At 34.3% G+C, this 19,037-nt stretch overlaps 1 protein-coding gene across 1 annotated transcript; it reads left to right on the top strand.

Moving 5' to 3' along the window:
* Positions 1-1,026: 1,026 nt before the first annotated feature.
* Positions 1,027-17,623, top strand: nradd (neurotrophin receptor associated death domain). The gene is made up of 6 exons (XM_073847646.1): positions 1,027-1,416; positions 10,286-10,418; positions 10,541-10,909; positions 12,541-12,772; positions 13,194-13,336; positions 16,285-17,623. Exons 1-6 carry the CDS (start codon positions 1,363-1,365, stop codon positions 16,596-16,598), a joined length of 1,245 nt encoding a protein of 414 aa, XP_073703747.1. The 5' UTR covers positions 1,027-1,362; the 3' UTR covers positions 16,599-17,623.
* The last annotated feature ends 1,414 nt before the right edge of the window (positions 17,624-19,037 follow it).

The raw sequence follows: 19,037 nt of genomic DNA, 5'->3' as shown, positions 1-19,037 counted from the left end.
AGACGTTTGTACATAGCGGATGCTTTCCAGATCAAGAGATCTTTAACAGACATCTTGCAGATGTACATGTGCTATCTGGGAAGTATAGACAAACAGTGTAGGACAAAAAATTACATTACTTTAGGTGAAACTGGTCGCTATAATCTGTCAAAAGGTATAGCCAAGGTTTAGCTAATCTAATTTTTAAAAGTCGACATATTAGATAATTTTAACAAATGTCAGAAAAGATAGAAAGAACAAGATCTCCAATTTAAATTGACAGAGCATCTTTTATAAAGGCACGTTGTATTTACTCTAGCAGTTCCCTACTCACAGTTTCAGTCATTCAGTCCTTAAGGCCTGTTGACACCATGAACGAAAGGAAAAAGCGAAACGAATCGGCGACGAATTAATTGAACACCGTCTTTTCTTTACTTTATCCCGTTTCTTTTCAGTCATGTCTTTGAAGCGCTGTGATCATTGTATGCGAGGGAAGTCTCCATTTGTTTCTTTCTGAAGTCTGGAGACCCCATGCTGAGTTTTACGACGTTACTTAAAACCCCCCTCAGATCTAAAACTTAGGCACTGTTGTGTCTCTTTTTATCTCAAAGCCCCTAAAGCCTCGACAGAGCAAAATGGGGTTTTAATCTATTTTATTACTTTTAGTTCAGAAATAAACCACGGTAACCACATTGTCCGCCTCTGTTGTCCGATTTCAGTGTTACTGCAGTTATTGTAATAATACACATATTTTAGCAAAAAAAAAATAATAATAATAATAAAAATTGACAAAATATTTAAAAATATCTGTGTAACCCTGGTCTGTATAATTACTAATATGGCCATGTAATAAATGAGCACTATAAATGAGATTGAAAAAAATGAATTATTTTCCCACAAGAATGGCATGTTCAAGAGTTTGATCTCTCAACTTTTCTCCATCCCGCTCCAGTCTGTCCAATCACAGTGAGGCGCTGCGCTGAGTGTATCTTGGGGTTTACGTCCATCCCCTTCGGCAGAAGCTATTTAGTCAACAGCTGACCGTGGCCAGAGCAGCAGTTGAGTGAAGAATCAGCACTAACTAGCAGATTTGACTGTGAAGACAGAAGAGAGATTATGTATTGATGTTTTAAAGCTTCAAACGAGGATTATCCGCATTTACTGTCACAGCGCCATTCATACAGTTTTCCACTGGAAGTCTCGAAGAAAAAAAAAAAACTCGTGAGAAGAAGACTGTTCATATCTATGGAAGAGAGTGGCAAACGCTTTGAACAGGCGCTGTAGATGTCTTAAGTTTATGCTTTGTGGTTGTGAACATTAGTGGGTTTTGAGCACAAGAGACTCGTTGTATTATATCCCAAACACTGAGGAAAAGACCTGAAGATGAAGGGAGCAATGGCAGCACTTCAACTCTGTTTGTGTATCTTGGCCGTAAAGGTGAGTTATTCGTTATTCTGTTTTGCAATATTTTATAAATCACATTAGAATAGTTAGTTTAGTATTTTATTTGAGTTCGGTTGGCTGTAAACTCAGTTTTCACTGTTCATATTTTCCAACGTTACTGGGTCTTTCCAGTAGCCTAACCTTTTAATTACAGCAGAGTGTTGTAACACTTTTTGCTTTAACGTCTGTAAAGTGTATGTATCTCACATTTTGATGTAGGATTTTCATGTCTGCTTTGAATTGGAGTACTTTAGAAATTCACAATTTTATTTAAAGCCAATTAATGTGAAGTACAAAAAGTGTGCTGCTGTTACAACCTACTCCTCTTAGTAACACTAATAAAGTTTATTGTGGTAATCCACAACCTCCAATCCAAAACACCCACCCTCATTACATTTTAAACATTTCAGTTGAAACATGTGCACTACCGGTCAAAAGTTTTTGAACAGTAAGATTTTTAATGTTTTTTAAAGATGTCTCTTCTGCTCACTGAGCCTGCATTTATTTGATCCAAAATACAGCAAAAAACAAAAACAAAAAACAAACCCTTTATTTTTACTATTTAAAATAACTGGTTTCTATTAGAATATATTTTAAAATGTAATTTATCCCTGTGATTTCAAAGCTGAATTTTTAGCATCATTACCTCAGTCTTCAGTGTCACATGATTTTTCAGTAATCATTGTAATATGCTGATTTGCTGCTTTAAAAACATTTATTATTATGATGTTGAAAACAGCTGAGTAGAATTTTTAAGTTTTTTTTTATGTATAGAAAGTTGAGAAGAAGATCATTTATCTGAAATAGAAATCCTCTAAAAAAAAAAAAAAAAAAAAAAAAAATATATATATATATATATATATATATATATATATATATATATATACTGACTCCAAGCTTTTAAATTGTATAGTGTATAATGTTACAAAGCTTTTTATTTCTGATCTTTGGATCTTTTTATTCATCAAAGAATCCTGAAAAAAATGTACTCAACTGTTTTAAATATTGATAACAATTATACCAAACAGTAAATCATGTGACACTAAAGACTGGAGTAATGATATTGAAAGTTTACCTTTGAAATCACAGGAATGAATTACATTTTAAAATATACTGAAATAGTAAAAATCTTTCAAAATTGTACTGTTTTACTGTTGTACTGTTTTCAAAAATGTAACACCTCAACAACTGTGAACTGAACTGTTACATTCTCCCCTTACAATGTGTTTTGAACTAGATTATTAGTTAGTTTTTAGTGAACATGTTGTATTATGCAGAATGAAATACTTACACAATACTTGTGTGGACTTGTGTTTCTTTTATCATTAGTTTTTAATAAACACTGGATATTGCTTGGCACAAAAGTAAAGTAGTGTAGACAGGAAAGTAACACCCTTTTGTCTCTTAGGACGTGCGTAGCCTAACTTTTGTGTTTTTATCACACTTATTCAGTGTAATATCCTGCCGTTGTTCACAGCAAGTACAAAATGTTAAATATTTAGCATCCAAATAAATGGAAAGATATATCTCGTCATGTTTCCAAATTATAAATTACACTCGAAGAAATACGCCCTGGAGATGTCAACACAGAGCCAAATAGCCTTGTGATTTATTCCAGTTAAATCGGGAAACGCTTAAATAAAAGGCTGCTTTGTCACTCCAAATTACAACAGTTAATCACAAAACAGCTGATTTCTCTGTTCTGACAGTTGAACGCTTATGCAAAATGCAAATGATGAACATTTTTGCTTGCTGATTCTGCACTCTTTGCAGGTCAGTGGTAGGTAATGCATTCATTGCTACTGGCCTGATCCAGATCCGTGTCTCCTGGTGAGTTCAAACAGTCTGTGGGGGAGCCAGGGATAGCAGCAGACCTGTCTGTTGGTTGATAGGCAACCACAGCTTAAGTACTGCTGGGGCCCGGGATATCCGGACCATTGTAATTATCATCATTTTCTCTTGGTCTGTGGAGAGCAAGGGGGTTGAATTTGCAGTTCAGTAATTTGACTTTCCATTTAGCCACATCACTTTACTTCATTCGGTGGGGGCAGAATCGCGGTTTCCTCTTGAACTCACAACCTCATTTTTTTTTTCTTCCTTCTGTCTTGTTTCCTTGATAGAGAAGCCCACTGTATCCGGCAGCAAACTGACACTTTTGTAAATGATCTTGAAGTTCTGCAGGCCCGAGGCCATGTTTAGCCTGCCGTTTAAGGCGTTCTGACTCTTTTGTGAAACTGAGCTTCTGCTACTCTTGGCTGCAGTGAGATAAGATAGCGGTCAGTCTCTAGCTTAGTCTCAGTGGATGTCTATGGTTGTATGTTTGGTTGGTGGGGGTGAGGGGTCAATCACTGTTGCCTCCTGGGGCTCATGGCTCCTTTCATGTTCTCATCGTTCTTTTTTTTAAACTCACTCATGGGCAGCACACATGTGCTCATATATTATACACCATTGGAGGCAAGACAACCTAGGTGAGCAGGGTAAAAAAATAAATACATATAAATAACTAATACATATCACCATACTTCTCAAGTTGACTGATAACTTTAATAATTGCAAAAGATTTCTAAAATGTTATGTTTAAGGCATTGTATAATTAAAAGGATAGTAACCTAAAAATGAAAATTTTGCCATCATTTACCCTCATGTCGCTCCAAACTTGTATGAGCTTCTTTCTTATGTTGATCATAAAAGAAGCTAAAAGAAGAGCAGTTGATGGTGCTCATTGACTTATATAGTATTTCTTTCCCTACTATGGAAGTCAATGGGGACCAACAACTTTTTGGTTCTTCAAAATATCAAAATTCATCAAAATATCTTATTTTGTGTTCAACATAAGAAAGAAATGTATACAGGTTTGGAACAACATGAGAGTAAGTAAATGATGACAATTTTATTTTTGGGTGAACTATTTCTTTAAATATGCACTGATTTTCATACATTTTCCAGAACTGAAACTTGAAGGTTGGATAAAGCCAGGTTCATAATTCTTGTTTCATTTGTTGACATATTACAGTTTTACAAGCAGGTTTTTGCTTATCTTATTTTATCACTCCATAAAAAAAAAAAAAATATTGTCATCAGCCAGAAAAAAAGTCACCTTTAGGAATAAAATCAGGCAAATCTTTTGAGAAAATTGCCTTTAAAATACACTAGCAGTCAAAAGAAAAAGTACAGGAAAAACAGTCAAATTTTAAAATATTTATTTATTTTATTGAATATATATGAATATAAAATGTAATTTCTGTGATCAAAAATTTTCAGCATTTTCAGCATACTCCAGTGTTCAGTGTCACGTGATCCTTCAGAAATCATTCTAATAGTCTGATTTGCTGATTTACTGTTCCAAAAACTTTTATTATTATTATTATTATTATCAAAAATTATAAACAGTTAAGTACATTTTTCATGATTTTTTGATGAAGAGAAAGATCCAAAAATCAGCATTTATATAAAATAAAATGATTTAGTAACATAATGATAAGGACATTTATAATGTTACAAAACATTTCTATGTTCTATGTTTCTATGCCAAATATTTAGCTTTGAAATCAAAGGAATAAATTACATATTAAAATATATTAAAATAGAAAACATTTATTTTAAATAATACAAATATTTAAAAAATATTTGTTTTTGCTATGCTTTGGATCAAATGAATGCAGGCTTGGTGAGCAGAAGAGACTTCTTTAAAAAACATGAAAAATCTTACTGTTCAAAAACCTTTGACTGGTAATGTATGTATTGTTGAAATCTGCAGATGGAAACAGATAAAGTGCAATACAATTAATTGGATGTTTTCTTTCTACTAGTCTAACCAAAGACATGCTATAAAAGCAAAATGTGCCAAAATCTCAAAACTGACCAGAGCATGAAAAAAACAAACAATGTTTTTTGTCTGTAGTGTCTTTCCTTAAAGGGACAGTTTACCCAAAATGGAAATTCTGTGATCATTTACTCACTTTAATGTCGTTCCAATTCTGACATTGTTTTCTTCTGTGGAACACACAAGACTTATTTTAAAATGTTTTTGGACCTTTTTATTGTATGGACAAACAAAAACAGTTGAAACATTCTTCAAAACAGAAAGTTAAATACATTTGGAACAACAAGTAAATTTTCATTTTTGGTTGACCTACGTCTTTATGAAAGATCCCATCATTCAGCAAGCATGTGTGTGGGGAGGGTTTGACCTACATTGTGGGAACCAGTTAACAGTATAAATGTGGCATCCAGACTGACATTGTCCCTTCAAGGAGGGAACGAGATGTTTGGGTAGATCAAAGATGTTTTGTGTGAAGTGGCTTCATTTAAATGCATTATCTCTCTGCATTATGTGGAATCAGCACTTAGGCTGGAAGTGTCTGTGGTGTTTATGCACCCCGCCCTCATCCTCCTCTGAGTTCTACATTCCTGCCTCTGCCCAAATGTTTATAGGTGATATATCATTTGTTTGCACTATTTAGCTAGACTTAGGTACAAATTATATGGTGAGATATTGTTATTGAGGATGTTAAGTTCCCCCCTCAGCTTACTTTGTTTGGTGAGTATTTAAACACCATATTAGGAAACTGACAAAGAAAATTCCAATGGTACTGCTCAGAAATTTCTCTCTGTTTATCTGTGCCTTCCCTTCCTGTTCGAGAAAGTATGTATATTTTTTTGTTTGTTTTATTTTTATTTTATTTTTAATATTTGATTTAAAATTCCAAAATATAATTTTTAAACAGTTTTCTATTTTATTATATTTTAAAATGTAATTTCTTCCTGATGCAAAACCGAATTTTCAGTATCATTACTCCATTCTTCAGTGTCACATGATCCTTCAGAAATAATTCTAATATGCTTATTTGCTGCTTAAAAAACATTTATAATCATTATCAATGTTGAAAACAGTTGTGTTGCTTTATATTTTTGATTCTTTGAAAGTTTAGGGCCCTATGAAATCCATTTTATTTTTTTCCTAAATTCTGTTTTTTTTTTTTTAATTCAGTTTTTTCAGTTGTAATCTTTCTAGATTCCATTTTTTCCATTATTTTTTAAGACTCTGTTTTAAAGGTTAAAAATATAAATAAAAAAGCATGTCCAATTAATTGATACCAAATTAATTGCCATTTTTAAGGCCCTTTGAAATACTTTTTTTTCTCAAATTCTGTTTTCCATTAATTTTCTGGATTCCATTTTAATGATTTCATTACTTAAATAATTTCTAATAATTGATTTTATATATTAAAAAGGATTTTTTTTCTCCCATAAATACTGTGTTTTTACATTTGTCTGGTAAAAAAAGTATTGAGAAATATGAATTTTTTTCCAAGTTTTAACAGAATCTTTACAATTAGCTTTTTCTCCATGATGACCCTTACTGCCAAAATAATTAAACAAAGTAAAATAAAATAAAATAAATAAAACAACAACAATAAGAAGAAATTAAAACAAAATTGAATAAAATAGAATAAAAATACAAGATAAACTTTACAGTATTGTTCATATTTACAAACAATATCAATTGTAGGAATAATAAATAAATAGAAATTACCTACATAATAATATATTTACATAAATATGAAACCAAACAATATATTCCACAAATCTCTTCATAATGATCATTTAAGGGAGAGAGTCTTCATCTTTTCAAAATATGTGAAGAATAATGTTTTAATAATAATTTTATTGTTAGTAATCATTATATTAAGTAATATATTTCTGTCACAATTTCTTTAAGTTAAACACAACTTTTATTTTGACGGGTTGCTGTGAAGACTTTTAAGTTTCTGTTTGCATATAAAATTACTCAAAACAAACTGTGAAATTACCTGACTTTTAGAGAGGTCTGAGAGATTATGTTTATGTGTTCATGTACTAATATATTGAGGCAGCAGAGGCTGAAAACAAAGCGTCACGCATGCTTCATTATGTGTGTATTAAACAAAACTGGGCGTATGCGCCCTTCATTCACACAAAAACACGCAGAACATGCAGGAATCATATTTAAATAGCCTGACCTACTTTTGATGTACTTATCCATAATTTAGCCAATTCCGCGTCCACGTTTTACTACCGTGGACTTCCCACTATTCAAGTTTGTGGTTGATCAATATGGGCTTTTCACATGACAGATTCCTAAATGTTTAAATTTGGCTCCTTTCAACATTTAATGTTTATAAACCATGAAAAGGTGTATCAGCAGCAAGCTGGTGTGGCTGAAATGCAGAAAGAAACTGCTCTTTTTACTTACAAAGTGAAGGTTGTTGCCCTGTGGGCAGCTGTGTACAAATGTGTATTAGTGTTTCTATGAGATTATGAGCGCTCGTTCAACAGGTTTACACACGCTCGCTCGTCTCAACAGAGATCAGAGAGGAGAAGAGAGAGACATCAGAGAGGCTGTGTGGGTTTTGCTTTCCCTCTTTGGAGGAGCTTTACATGTTAGGCATCTGTTGGCTCTTGTCAGAGCCCCAGGGGGCAGTTGTGAAGCGGAGGGGGTGTGTGAGGGGTAATTTTCCTAAACATATGCATGTTTAAGATGCCGCAGAACTGACCTCCTCTATCACACCTGCAGAGCTGAGGGGGACATCAAAGTCTTCTCTCCTACCCAAACAGACGCACACACACATCACACCCTCCCCTGAGGTCTCAAGCTGCACTGGTGTCCCCATTGCTGATGCGTCTGTTTGAAATGGGTGCTAATACACATAATGCTCCATTCCTTATGAATGAGGAGTCTTTTTAAATGTCCCTTAATGATGCTCTGCCTCACTCATTTTTTTGTTATAAATGTGTGAAAGGGTGTGTTGTTACACTCAGTCACTATTTACACCCAAATTGGAGTGTTAAAGTCACAAGGACTATTGAAACTGACTTCAGGCTCTCACAGGAAACACTGTGCAATTAAAATACCTAAACCCCATTTAATGCAAAATCACAGGGAAATGTGTGTGTGTTGGAACATAGCGTCCCACATATGTCAGCGTGTGGACTACATGATATGGCAAGTTCTCCTTCAAATTAAAAGCTGTGGTTTTATGAAGCTGCTCTTTTTGAATGTGTAACTTTGTGATTTTTACCTATAACACCAGTCTGCATCATGAAATCCAATACTTTTCTCTTATTAAAAAATAGTGTCTGTTTTGCTCTAGCTCATCACACTTTCTCACAAAATGTGATTTTTGCGGTTTTGAGGTGAAGAAGTCTCGTATTATCACTTAATCACCAGAAAAAGGCCACAAAGACTTTCTTCCTCTGGGCCAGATTACAACTATTTGTTCTAATTCCCAGCCAATTTTTATATTTATGACATTGTTTTATGCCTAATTCTGAATTTAAGGTTAGAATTATGTGATTTTAAACAAAATTTGTGAAAAGTGTGAAAAGTGAAATTTGTGAAAAGACTTATAGTATTTCACTGCATTTGTTATTTTGATATGTGCATTATACTTATATATACACTACCAATCAAAAGTTTTTGAACAGTAAGATTTTTAATGTTTTTAAAGAAGTCACTTGTGCTCAGCAAACCTGCATTTATTTGATCCAAAATACATCAAAAGCAGTAATACTGTAAAATATTTAAACATTTTGAAATAACTAATTTCTATTTGAATATACTTTAAAATGTACTCATTAATCACTCATTATAAGCTGAACAAAAGTGATGATAAAGAAATTTATAATGTTACAAAAGATTTATATTTAAGATAAATGCTGTTCTTGGTGAACAGAAAAGACTTATTTAGAAAACATTAAAAATCTTACTGTTCAAAATCTTTTGACTGGTAGTGTAATTAAAAAACAATCTTTAATCTCATTTTGTACATTAAGGACATTTTTTATTGATATTTTTTAAACTCAGCATCATCAAATCAGGTAATATTAGGACTGTTTTGCAAATCAACAGCAGTTTATATATTCAGACTGAGAGGGATTAAAAACAATTAAAGTTGCTGTATGTAATTTTTGGACTGTACCAAAGCATAAAACACCATATTAAATGTGCAGATATAACATAACAACACTAAAGCCAGTTCTGTCATAACAACTCTCTGAAAACTTTAGCATGGTAATGGATATGACAATGTTAATGTATGCTGCTGAATTGCTGCTGCTGCAAACAAGTACAGAACTTGCTACTGCCAAAGCATATGGCGATATGGTGCTGTGAGTATTTAAGACATACTGCTGCTGCACAAATAGCATAAAATAACCCATAGCAGATCTACACAGGTGAAGCTGGGGAAGGTGGAGGGTTTCAGAGGAACTCTAAAAGCGTGCTGTGAAATGCCCAAGTGAATGCTACCACCCATTTAAATAGCTGTAAGCTCATTGTTTGCATACGCAAAATGAACCAATAAGCTTGTGCCAAGTTGTATAACTCTGTGATATCATCATGGCAGAACTAGGTCTGAAAATGTGCCTTCTGTGTCGGAATGTCTTGTTTTGTTTTGGCCTGTGTGACTCCGCCTACTCTGTTAGTGTAACCAATAGTATTTCGAAACCTTGGGTTGCCAGATAGCAGAAAACTGCGTATTGCAGCCATGGAGGCAACAAACTAACCAACTTAGACCTATAAAAGCCTACAAAAAGCGTCGAATAAAACGAGAATAAATCAACTTACAGTGTAAGGCTCGTCGACTTCCATTGTCAAATGCGCTCATTCCTGTTGCATGTCTTCAATCTGGCAACAGATTGGAGAGACAACCTGGAGAGACGCGTCTGAGAAGGAGGGTGGCGGGACAATATTTTAAATTTAAAATCCTAGTCCTTTTTTGTCCTAGTATTGTCTTTTAGGTTGCTAAGAGCAAAATGATTTTACTGATTGCATTATTATTATCATTCATTTGAATTTGACATGTGCTTGTGTATTTTGCAGGTGGCATTTGGTAAGGTCTGTACCAGTGAACAGTTTACAAAAACAGGGGAATGTTGTAGCATGTGTGCTGCGGGCACTGGTTTGGCAAGCAGCTGTGGTCAAGAAGACACCAAGTGTCAGCCGTGTCAAAATGGTGAGTGTTTTTAAAACATACATATAAATTTTTAATTTTAATAAATGTCTAGATGAAATGATTGTTGTTTTGCCAATGTTTATTATTGATAAAAATTAAAAACCACTTTAAATCTCTCCTAGGTGTGTCGTTCTCAGACTCTGAGAGTCTTTCAGCCTGTCGTCTGTGCGCCCGCTGCCCTGCCGGCATTCCTGAACTGGCACGCTGCACGCCCACTCAGGATACCCAGTGTGATTGCGGTGAGCGTTTCTTCCTGTGGCGAGATAGTAACAGCACAAATGGGCTGTGCGCGGCCTGCACCATGTGTGGGCACGGAGCCGGAGTGGCTCAGGCCTGTGGGCCGCTGGGAAATACCGTATGTGAGCCGTGTAAACTAGGGACTTACTCAAAGGAGAAGAGTTACAGGAAACCATGTGTGCCCTGCTCACGCTGTCGTGATGACGAGGTGGAGATCAGACCCTGCCAGCCGGACTCTGACACCGTCTGTATGGGTAAGTGTGATGGTCATTGTATTCTAGTGTGCGTTTATGTAAATTCTCTGGAGAGTATAATGGAGCAGCATACAAAAAAAATCACGATACGGCTGTGGGATAGTTTACCCAAAAATGAAAATTCTGTCATTAGTTACTCACCCTCATGTCGTTCCAATCCTGTAAGACCTTCACTCATCTTTGAAACACAAATTAATAAAAATTTCAAATTTAACAGTTTCACTGTTTTTCATAAAAAAGTTGAATTACCAGGGTTTTACTTGGGCACTTTAAAATATGATTTTCATTCATTCATTTATTCATTTAAAAATCTTCATGCTTGCTGTGGCTGTTTTTAGGGAGCATAACTTAGCCAAAATGTTGTGATTATTTATCAATATGACTATAGAAAAAAATTAATTACTAGAAACTATTAAACAAAATAAGAAATGTTATAATTGCATATAATTAATTAATTAATGAAATTTGTAAAATATATTTTAGATTGAATTTGATTTTTGATTTAGATTTTTAAACATTTTTGAACATAATAATTAATGTGTACATTCAAATGTATTCAAAGTGTAAAGTAAAAAAAAAGTCTTTATTTTGTACTCGCTTGTTAAAAATGGAAAGTTAGAAAGTTTATCTCTAAGATCTTGGCCCAGAAATGTCCTTTTCTGTATCTTGGACCTTTTTATTTGTCATTGATTTGACACACCTGTTCATAAATACGGTTGTCAATTCCAGACACTGACTCTGTGAACGTAACCCGAGATGCATGTGTGTCTTGGATGAAGATTGTGCCAAGCTATATATAATAACATTTATGCATGTGTGTGAGACTGTGTGAGTGTGCATGGTTAGATTGTTAACATGTGGCAGACACCTGTGTTCAGTCAGAGAGAAGCTTTTGAGAAAATACAGCTCTCTCTTTGACTTCAAATGTTCTCTTCTCATTCTTCAGCAAGCTTAGCAACAATCCAGTCATGATCAGATTAAGAAGATAAACACATCACATAAATCTCTAAACAATCAAATGTATCATTTTCGATAGTTTTTAGTGTAAAAAAGCTCCACATCTTTAATGGATTGCCTGTTACATTTGGCCCTGAGGTGTGTTAAATTGCTTTGGAGGTTAACCAGCTGGCTAGTGGGTCGCGTCCCACGTTGCCCTCTGTTCTCTGTAGGGAGGAGTCCCCGGTTAGAGCACCCGACCTGCCGAGGTCAGGACAGTCCCACAGAGCGTTTGATCCACACAGGCAGCCTGTGGGGTGTGTGAGAGAGTGAGTGGACAAAAGAATGCACGCATCTGTGTGATAGTGTGTGTGTGGGGTGGCCTGCATGATCTATTTCAGGATGGAGTGTGGGGGCATGAATCCTCTTGACCATTCCACACTGTTCAACATTTCGATCTGGCATTTTGTCTGTCAGCTGTGCCTGCGCCCACTGATGATGTGTTAATCGGACTCACAGCAGATGTGTATTTCATGTGATGGCTAAAAAGAGCAGTTCCCTTTTTTTGCAGTCTAGGTGTTTAAGTGCTTCAGGGTGTACTTGAGTGTGCTTCAAATGTCTAGTCTAGATAGATAGATTGTTAATGTTTATAAAGGCAGTTTAAAATTACCAATTCTGTTCTGTTTTTTTTGCAGTAAAAGACCTCAACATCTTGTCCCGTTCAGCTGGTTCTGATGGTCCACGTGAATACCCACGATGGCCTACTGTAAATGAGGAAAACGAGAACAGGAGCAGCCCGGCACCAGGGTCCGGATCCCCTCGACTCACTCCACAGGACCAAGGGGGCAACAACAACAACATTTTGGTCTACGTGTCTGTACTGGCTGCAGTGGTGCTTGGCCTCCTGCTCTATGTCGCCTACAAATGGTGAGATTATGCATCATTTTAAAGAAGACTTTTTATGAGGTTACACACATGATTTACAGACAAATTCATTCTACTCCCTGCTGAAAAAAACAGCTAAAACCGGCCTGGACTGGTTAACTGGTTTTAGCTGCTCAACTAGGCTGGTTTTAGCTGGCCAGCAGGCTGGTTTTAGAAGGGTTTTGGCCACTTTGTCTCAACTGATCAGGCTGGGAGACCACCAGCTAAAACCAGCCTGGCCAGGCTGGGAGACCAGCTAAAACCAGCTACTTCCAGCTTAAGCCAATTAAGACCAGCCAACCAGCCTAGGCTGATTTTAGCTGTTTTTTTCAGCATGTAAGATACCATAATGTGTCTGTGAAGTGAAATATTATTCTTGTTATTTTTTACTTGATGATTTACGTGCGATTTGGTGTGTGTATAGCTGGAAGTCTTGTCAGCAGAAGCAGGCTCTGGTGAAAGCACGGGTTGGCGAGTTGAATAATGTCGGGGAAGGAGAGAAATTACACAGCGACAGCGGTGTGTTCCTGGATTCTCACAGCCTTCAGGAAAACCAGCCTTGCAAAGGTATGAGAGAGCGGCTTAAACAGAGATAGGGTTAGGAATTCATCATAATTTGTACTACTTATTTTTCTTTTAACAATTCATTTTAAGAACTGAGTAATAAGAGTCATTTTTAGTATTAATTAATCTTTTGGGACTGTTCATTGAAAGAACTGGCTAATAAGAGTCATTTCATTTGTCTTTTTTCTAACTGTTCATATAACGAACTAACTCATAAGCATAATATGTACTATTCATAATATGTACTATTCATTTATCTTTATTAAAAAAAACTGGCTCCTAAGAGTCACTTGTTCTATTAATTTGTCTTTTTGAACTGTTCATTAAAAGAAAGGCTCATTAGAGTCATTTGTTCTATTTATTCATCTTTTTGAATTGACTGTATAAAGAACAGGCTCATAAGAGTAATTTGTATTATTATTTTGACTTTTTGAGCTGTTCATTAAACAAAAGAACAGCTCATAAAAGTTATTTGTTCTATTCATTTTTTTAACTGTTCATTTAAAAGCTGGCTCCTAAGAGCCACTTGTTCTATTAATTTGTCTTTTTAAACTGTTTATTAAAAGTATGGACTCATAAAAGTAATTAGTACTGTTCTTTCATCTTTTTGAACTGTTCATTAAAAGAAAAGCTCATACCAATCATTTGTACTATGCCTTAAGTTTTTTTAACTGCTCATTAAAAGAACCGACTTAAGTTTAATTTTTACTATTGATTTTCTTTTTTAGCAGTTCATTAAATAACGGCCGCATAAAAATAATAATTTTTGTATTTATTAATCTTTTTAAGTTTTTTTAACTGCTCATTAAAAGAACCGACTTAAGTTTAATTTTTACTATTGATTTTCTTTTTTAGCAGTTCATTAAATAACGGCCGCATAAAAATAAAATTTTTTGTATTTATTAATCTTTTTGACTTTTTGAACTGATTGTTAAAAGAGCTCATAAGAGTAATTTGTACTATTAATTTGACTTTTTAAACTCTTCATTTAAAGAACTGGCTCATAAGAGTCATTTGTTCTATTCATTCGTCTTTTAAACCGTTCATTAAAAAATTGGCTCCTATAGTCACTTGTTCTATTAATTTGTCTTTTTGAACTGTTCATTAAAAGTATTGACTCATAAAAGTAATTTGTACTGTTCTTTCGTCGTTTTGAACTGTACATTAAAAGAACCAACTCAAGTGTAATTTTTACTATTCATTCATTTTTTTAAATGCTCATTAAAAAAATGGCCTCGTAAGAATCATTTTTTATATTTGTTCATCTTTTTGAACGGATTGTTAAAAGAGCTCATAAGAGTAATTTGTATTATTAATTTGACTTTTTAAAACTCATTTAAAGAACTAGTTCCCAAGAGTCAACTGTTCATTAAAAGAACCGACTCATAAGTGTCATATTTACTATTCATTCGTCTTTTTAGCTGTTCATTTAAAAATGCCTTTATAAAATTCATTTGTTCTATTTATTCATCTTTTTGAACTGACTGTTAAAAGAATGGGCTCATAATTTATATTATTAATTTGACTTTTTGAACTGTTCATTTAAAGAACTGGCTCGCCTCATAAGTCTTTTTTTCTATTTAATTAGTCTTTTTGAACTGATTGTTTAAAGAACCGTCTCATAAGAGTAATTTGTATTATTAATTTGACTTTTTGAACTGTATATTAAAAGAACTAGCTCATAAGTCATTTGTTCTATTTATTTGTGTTTTTAAGCTATTCATTTAAAGAACTGGCTTCTAAGAGTCATTTGTTTTATTAATTTGTCTTTTTAAACTGTTCCTTAAAAACTGGCTTCAAAGAGTCACTTGTTTTGAACTGTTTATTAAAAGTATCTACTTATAAGAGTAATTTGCACCGGTCATTCATCTCTTTGAACTATTCATTAAAATAAAGGCTCAAACAAGTCATTTGTTCTATTCATTCATATTTGTGAACTGTTCATTTAAAGAACCGACTCATAAGTGCAATTTTTACTATTCATTCATCATTTTTAGTTGTTTATTAAAAAACTGTCTCATAAGAATAATTTGTTCTGCTTAATTGTCTTTTTAAACTGTTCATTAAAAATACTGGCTCGTAATAGTCATTTGTTCTATTCATTCGTCATTTTAAACTGTTCCTTAAAAACTGGCTCCTAAGAGTCACTTATATTATTAATTTAGCCTTTTTGAACTGTTCATTAAAAACTCATAAGAGTAATCAGTACTGTTTGAACTGTTCATTAAGAGAAAGGCTCATACAAGTCATTTAAACAATTTATTATTTGTCATTTTTACTATTCATTCATCTTTTTAGCTCTTTATTTAAAAAACTGCCTCATAAGAAGAATTTGTCCTATTTAATTGTCTTTTTGAACTGACTGTTAAAAAAATTTCTCATAAGAGTAATTTGTATTATTGAATGAACAGGTTTTAAAAAATGAATAGTACAAAAGATTCTTATGAGGTAGTTCTTTCAATGAACAGTTCAAAAAGATAAAATTAAAGAACTGTCTCATAATAGTCATTTATTCTATTCTTTCGTATTTTTAAACTGCTTATTACAAATACTGGCTCATACAAATAGTTTCTTCTATTTATTTTTTGTTTAATTGTTAATTAAAATAACTGTCACATAAGACTCGTTTCCTTTTGGGTATCAGGTGACATTGGATTTGCTGTATGTTGTTTGGTTTACCAAAAATAACTGGTTATTAATTTTGGGAATCAGGCTACATTGGTCACATCATGTTTTTGATTTACTAAAAAAGAATTTGTTCATAAGTCATTCATTTCAGGAATCTGACTACATTTGTTACACTGTATATTTTGATTCACAAAAAAAGAATTAGTTCAAAAGAGTCATTTGTTTGTGAACTGAACTACACTGGTTGCATTAAATGTTACTTTCATTAAAAGTGTAAATGGCTAATTAGTAATTATATGTATCCATTCTCATTCTCTTGGCAGGCAGTAAACGAGACAGCAAACAGGACACGCGACTTTATGTGAACCTGCCTCCTCACAGGCAGGAGGAGGTAGAGGGTCTTCTCGCCGAGGGGGGCAGTCAAAGCTGGAGGCAGTTGGCGGCCACACTCGGTTACGAACAGGACCGCGTAGACGTCTTCGGACGGGGCCAGGACCCCATCCACACTCTCTTGACTGATTGGGCCCAACAAGAAGGCTCCACGTTGGGCCTACTATGCTCCGCTCTCGCACGCATTGAACGACCAGACATCATCAGCGCCCTCACCGCCCCCTCTCAAGGAGTGTCAGTGGTCTGAATACTTGAATATGTTCCTCACACCTTCAAGAAAGTGAAAGAGACACTAAAATCGCAGAGGAATTGTGTCAACCAAACTCATTTTCGAATGGCTTGCACTAAGACTTTGAAGAGCAGGATTGGAAATAATAAGGTTTTTATTCAACATAATGTTTCACTTACGAATTCTGCTTCAACAGCTTGAGATGTTCCGCCACCTCAGAACATTTTCTGCTCAAGACAGATGTTTCCTCCAGTATTCATGTGAAGTGTATGCTTTGTACTATCCTCTTTGTAGTGTCAAAACAAACTCTGTTTTCTCCGGGACACATTCATGCTGAACATTTTCACTGTCAGTGTTTTGGGCGGTCGTGGTTTCAGCTGTGGTTCACATTAAAGAAACGGACATTTCGTGAACATTTCTGCGGCCTCGTGAATGCAGTTTTCCATTTGTGCGGAACCTACCATAGCATCGTGCTTGCGATTCAATCGTGCTTTTGTATTTATATGTCAGCGCTTTTGCCATTTGAACAATGGTCAACACCAAAGCTGGATGGAAAATTCAGCTTGTCAAGGGTAAAACACTGCAAGGTGTTTTATGGTTTCCAGAGAGGAAAACCACTAAATGGGCTGCACGAGGGAGTTGTATATTTGGAAATATACAGATACACGGTCAAGTTGTCTGAGCAAATGATTCTCTTTGACAAAATGTGTTAGTGCTTGGTTTGCACTTTAACCAACAATGCAACCTAAAAGCAAAGTTATGTTTTTGTGAGTTACGTGATAGAAAAACTCTCTAGTGCCTTTACTTTGAACGCTCAGGTTTGTGCTTTGCTGGTTTACTCCACCGTGTATGTATTTTAAGGTCATTCTGTATGTTAGTGCTGAGTTCTGGGTGAGACATGATGGTTTCTGTGCTGAGATGCTTTTCATATTAATAACATTCATGTTATGTCACGTTATCTATCACTTATGTTTGTACTTTTTAATAATGAAATATTGATTTATAGGTATCTTTGTATTTTTAAAAAAATAAATAATACATTGTGTGAGCAATGAAGTAGTATTTTATGACCTTGTGTTACACTGAAAACAAGATCTGAATTGGAATTACAGAAAACATATAACATTTAAAGGGCCTTTTCTGCACAATTAACCCAAGCAGTCAAATCTGGATCTGATTATATTCTTGTGGTTGATTCATTCTTTTGATTTACTTATAATAACACACACATCTCTTTTCTCTTCCTGTACAGCAACATGCTCTGAATAGCAGTTTTAAAGTGTGTGGTTCACTTTAAAACCATAGCAAAAGGTGAAGCTGTTGTGGGTTGTTGGGCTAATTGCTTAACTTGGCAAAAAAAAAAAAGAAAGCTGTGAGAAATGTAAATCTGTTTGAGAGCCAAAATAATGTTGTGTTAATGCCAACTTAACACCCAACCAAAAACAGCAGTTTCTTGGCAGTCAGAATTTTCTGATGTAATGAAGAGCGATCACAATAGTGTCCTTTGTTTACACAACAAACATTCTCGCCTCTACTTCTTCCTGTGGTTATGACAACATTCAGGAGTGTAGGAACGATTTATAAAGAAGGAAGAACACATGTAAAATACTGTAAGATGTTCTTTGCACTTATTTTTGCACGCTCCTAAAAACATACATTGAAAGGTTTTATGTCAAAAATATTTAATATTGTTTTTTTTAACCTAAATATATTAATTTATACCAACAAAACCAAATATTCATGGGATAAATCAGGTAGAAATAGCTTTTTTAAAGCGATTGTTCACCAAAAATGAAAATTCATGCCATTAATTACTCACCCTCATGTCCTTCTAATCCTTTAAGACCTTCGTTCATCTTAGGAACTCAAATTAAGATATTTCTGATGAAATCCGAGAGCTTTCTGAACATGCATAGACAGCAATGCAAATACCATGTTTAAGGCCCAGAAAGGTAGTAAGGACATTGTTAAAATAGTACATGTGAAATCAGTGGTTCAACCTTAAATTTATGATGTTATGAGAATACTTTTTATGTGCAAAGTAAACAAAAATAATTAATTTATTCAACAATTTCTTAGCTTCCATGTCAGTTTTTGACACGCATTCACGGCAGTAGGTTTTGGTACTCTTGTGAATGGGGGTTAAAGCCACACATATTTTACAGATATGCAATATATAATAGATTTTTTAAGTTTTAAAAGTTTTTTAAAGTTTTTTTCAATCCTATCACTTTCAAAAGTCAAAACTAAGAATCATGCTTATTTAATTAAGAAATTAACATGCACAGCAGAAACTTTACACAAACAGATGCAAGCACTCAAACTATCTACCATTTTCCTCAAAGCAGACATAAGCCTATGGGTGAGACTTCTGGTTCATTAAAAAGGAAGAGTTCACCCAAAAATGAAAATTTTATGTTTATCTGCTTACCCCCAGGGCATCCAAGATGTAGGTCA

The sequence above is a fragment of the Garra rufa genome, chromosome 9 (genome assembly GCF_049309525.1).
Source record: "Garra rufa chromosome 9, GarRuf1.0, whole genome shotgun sequence".
Classification (NCBI taxonomy): domain Eukaryota; kingdom Metazoa; phylum Chordata; class Actinopteri; order Cypriniformes; family Cyprinidae; genus Garra; species Garra rufa.
Note: the sequence above shows the minus strand (reverse complement) of the source record. Positions and strands in the feature narration are given on the sequence as shown.

Coding starts and splice junctions, on each gene's coding strand:
- nradd (XM_073847646.1), top strand. CDS start 1,363: ATGAAGGGAGCAATGGCAGCACTTCAACTCTGTTTGTGTATCTTGGCC. Junction 10,419..10,540: donor GTGTCAGCCGTGTCAAAATG/GTGAGTGTTTTT, acceptor AATCTCTCCTAG/GTGTGTCGTTCTCAGACTCT. Junction 12,773..13,193: donor CTCTATGTCGCCTACAAATG/GTGAGATTATGC, acceptor GTGTGTGTATAG/CTGGAAGTCTTGTCAGCAGA.